Genomic DNA, 4,023 nt, shown 5'->3' with positions numbered 1-4,023 from the left:
GAGATCATGCTAGAATTTCTTTCTCATGCTGGACCAATTTGGGTTGGGATGGATATGTGACTATAATCCCCTCAATACTTGAATTGGGAAATGTATGTAGTATAATCAGTGACCATACTTCATCTCTTCTCATGAGCAATTGACCAAGGAATTGGCTATTGACCATGATTTGAGAGATTGAATTACCAAGGAATTGGGATTCAATCACTTAAGTTTGCCAAGGAGATCAATGAATGCATTGATTGAGGAAGAGATGAGAATGAACTTGATCCGGAGAATTGCCACATCTCCTAAACCCAATGATTCCCCTATTTCTGATCTTACCCATTCTCTTTAGTTTCTGCCATTTACTTTTTTGAGCACTACCCCAATTCCCCATTTAAGATTCTGCACTTTAATTTCTGCTATTTAATTTCTAGTCATTTAAATTTCTGCATCTCAATCTAAATCCTGTTTAGCTCAACTAGCATTTTCTTCTAACTAAAGTTGCTTGACCAATCAATCCTTGTGGGATTCGACCTCACTCTATAGTGAGTTTTTACTTGATGATAATTCGGTATACTTGCCGAAGGAAAATTTGTTGAGAGACAAGTTTCCATGCATCAAGTTTATGGCGCCGTTGCCGGGGTTTGATTTTGAATCAACAATGATTAAGCTTGAAGATTACTAGATTGAGCATTTTTTTTCCGTTATTCTTTTCCATATTCAGTAATTTACCTTAGTTTGTTTTTAATTTCTTCCTCATCCCCTATTCCCTCTCTAATTTCTGTTCTCCTTTCTTAGTTTATCATAATTCAGCTCACTAACCCACTAACTGTTTGATAAATTGCATCACTCACACTAATAATCAGTCTAACAAAAATTGTCGTCACTATATCTCCTGTTGTGAATTCTGGCTGTTGTATGACAGGGAGAAGAGAAGGAATCTCAACATCCTTTGATTCAGAGCCTGAGAGAACCCTTTGGAGACGAAAAAGGGAAGCAAGAGGAAAAAGAATTGTTAGTGCTGAGGAAGAGGAAGAGTATTTTGAACCCAACATGGAAGAGAATTTGGAGAACAATCATGAAGAAGAAGCTCATAATCATGCCAGAGAAGGCCATGCAAACCGGGTTGGGCATGAAAGGAGGGTCTTAGGATCCTATATCAATCCTAATCCAGGAAATTGTGGAAGCAGCATTCAGAAACCCACCATTCATGCCAACAATTTCGAGCTAAAACCTCAGCTCATCACTTTGGTGCAAAATAATTGCTCATTTGGAGGAGGTGCTCAAGAAGACCCTAACCAACACTTGACTACCTTCTTGAGGATTTGTGACACAGTGAAGACAAATGGAGTCCACCCAGATGTCTATAGGTTGCTCTTGTTCCCCTTTTCACTCAGGGACAAGGCAACAAAGTGGCTTGAATCCTTCCCAAGAGAAAGCCTGATAGACTGGGAGGAGGTAGTGAACAAGTTTTTAGCAAGATTTTATCCTCTTCAAAAGATTAATAGGCTAAGAACTGAGGTGCAGACTTTCAGGCAGCAAGATGGTGAGACACTTTATGAAGCATGGGAGAGATTCAAAGACTTGACAAGGAGATGCCCACTAGAGATGTTTAATGAGTGGGTTCAACTCTACATCTTCTGTGAAGGTCTTTCCTCTGAGTCAAAAAAGGCTGTAGATTATTCATCAGGAGGTTCTTTAAATAAGAAGAAAACTGTTGAAGAAGCCATAGATGTCATTGAAATAGTTACTGAGAATGACTACTTCTATGCCTCTGAAAGAAGCAACACTAGAGGAGTAATGGAGCTGAACCACATGGATGCACTGTTAGCCCAAAACAAGATGATCACCAAGCAGCTAGCAGATCTTACCAAGAAGGTGGAAGAGAACCAAGTTGCAGCAGCCATCACCTCATCACCAACTCATGAAGGAATAAACATAGGAGAAGAAGGTGACTGGGAGCAAGCCAACTATGTGGGAAATTCACCTAGACAAGTCCATGATCCACACTCCAAAACATACAATTCTGGATGGAGAAATCACCCCAACTTTGGATGGGGAAACCAACAATGAGAAGAAGTGCAATCTAACATGCAGAATCAAGATGCTGCCATCAAGAAACTGGAAACACAGATTGAATTCTTATTCAAACAAAACACTGGGCACAATAATTGCAGCAATATTAACTCAATACCAAGGGAAGAATGTCAGGCCATCACCCTCAAGAGTGGGAAGGAACTGAAGGAGACCCATAAGAAACCACCAGAGAAAGAATTGGATGAAGAAAACAAGGGACATGAGGAATCTCACACCTCAATCCCCAAGTCACATCAAGAAAGGGAAGTACCCAATCCATGCCTCTCAAAGGTCCTATACCCACAGCAGTTGCAATTAAAGAAGAAGGGAGAAGACAACCAATTCTCAAGATTCTTGGAGATCTTCAAGAAATTACAAATAAACATACCATTTGCTGAAGCAATCGAGCAAATGCCGCTCTATGCCAAGTTCTTGAAGGAGTTAATGACCAAAAAGAAAAGCTGGAAGAATAATGAGACTGTGGTACTTACAGAAGAATGCAGCTCCATCATCCAACACAAATTGCCTCAAAAATTGAAGGATCCTGGGAGTTTCCAAATCCCCTGTATCATTAGAGAAATCACTGTGGAAAAGGCCTTATGTGATCTAGGAGCCAGCATAAACCTAATGTGTCTAGCAATGATGAAAAAGATGAAGATTGAATAAGCCAAACCAACAAGAATGGCCCTCCAACTAGCAGACAGGTCATTCAAATTTCCCCATGGAGTAGTAGAAGACTTGTTGGTGAAGGTGGGAGACTTCATTTTCCCAGCAGATTTTGTAGTACTAAACATGGAAGAAGGAGCTAAGACCTCCATCATCCTGGGGAGGCCATTTTTAGCCACTGCTGGAGCCATTATTGATGTCCAAAAGGGTGAACTTGTCCTCAGATTACACGAGGAGAAAATGACATTCAATGTGTTTAAGGCTATGAGATACCCACATGACTTATTGGGAGAATGTATGAGGATGGACTCAGTAGAAGCTTTGGTACAAGAAACTCTTGAAGAAGAGCTCGTAGCATCAACAGAAGAGGAGTTAGCAACAAGCGAAGAAGCTGCAGCCACTGAAATACATGTTCAAAGTGGGCTAGAAGAGAATGAGGAAAGAAAAGAAGCACCCAAATTGGAGCTTAAGGCACTGCCAACCACTCTTAAGTATGCATACTTGGGAGAAAATAAAAGTTATCCAGTAATCATAAATTCAGCTCTCAGCCAAGAACAAGAGGAAGAATTGCTTCAAGTCTTACGACGGCATAAAGATGTGATTGGATGGACATTTGCTAACTTGAAGGGAATCAGTTCAGCCATATGCATGCATAAAATACTTTTAGAAGAAGGTGCCAGACCTTCCATTCAGCCCCAAAGAAGGTTAAATCCAGTAATGAAAGAAGTAGTGCAGAAAGAAGTCATGAAGTTGTGGCAGGGAGGAGTAATCTATCCAATTTCAGACAGCCAATGGGTCAGTCCAGTTCAGGTGGTTCCCAAGAAAGGGGGAATCACTGTGGTGCCCAACGAAAGGAACGAACTAATCCCTATAAGAACCATTACAGGCTGGAGAATGTGCATTGACTACAGGAAGCTTAATGAGGCCACAAGAAAAGATCATTTCCCACTTCCCTTCATGGACCAAATGTTGGAAAGACTTGCGGGACATGCATATTATTGTTTTCTAGATGGGAATTCAGGATACAACCAAATAGTGGTTGATCCAAGAGACCAAGAGAAAACATCATTCACTTGCCCGTATGGAGTGTTTGCCTATAGGCGCATGCCATTCGGGCTATGTAATGCACCCGCAACCTTCCAACGCTGCATGCTCTCCATCTTCTCAGATATGATAGAGAAGTTCATTGAAGTTTTCATGGATAACTTCTCAGTATTTGGAGATTCCTTCCCTAGTTGCCTAACCCATCTTGCCTTGGTATTGAAAAGATGTCAAGAAACCAACTTAGTCTTGAAC

The 4,023-nt window shown here is 40.9% G+C and overlaps 1 protein-coding gene and 1 non-coding gene across 2 annotated transcripts; one reads left to right on the top strand and one right to left on the bottom strand.

Annotated features, from left to right (window-relative positions):
- Positions 1-1,491: 1,491 nt before the first annotated feature.
- LOC127740439 (small nucleolar RNA R71) lies at positions 1,492-1,599 on the bottom strand. The gene has a single exon (XR_008001115.1). It is a non-coding gene; the product is annotated as a small nucleolar RNA R71 (small nucleolar RNA).
- A 477-nt stretch (positions 1,600-2,076) lies between these two features.
- On the top strand, positions 2,077-2,727 carry LOC107493664 (uncharacterized). The gene has a single exon (XM_016114722.1). The coding sequence runs from the start codon at positions 2,077-2,079 to the stop codon at positions 2,725-2,727; it is 651 nt and encodes a 216-aa protein (XP_015970208.1).
- Positions 2,728-4,023: the final 1,296 nt, after the last annotated feature.

Source organism: Arachis duranensis, chromosome 6 (assembly GCF_000817695.3).
Source record: "Arachis duranensis cultivar V14167 chromosome 6, aradu.V14167.gnm2.J7QH, whole genome shotgun sequence".
NCBI classification, from domain to species: Eukaryota; Viridiplantae; Streptophyta; class Magnoliopsida; order Fabales; family Fabaceae; genus Arachis; species Arachis duranensis.
This window is presented reverse-complemented; position numbering and strand designations above follow the sequence as displayed.

What these genes read in the sequence shown, in the direction of transcription:
- LOC107493664 (XM_016114722.1), top strand. Translation starts at nt 2,077, where the DNA reads ATGCAGAATCAAGATGCTGCCATCAAGAAACTGGAAACACAGATTGAA.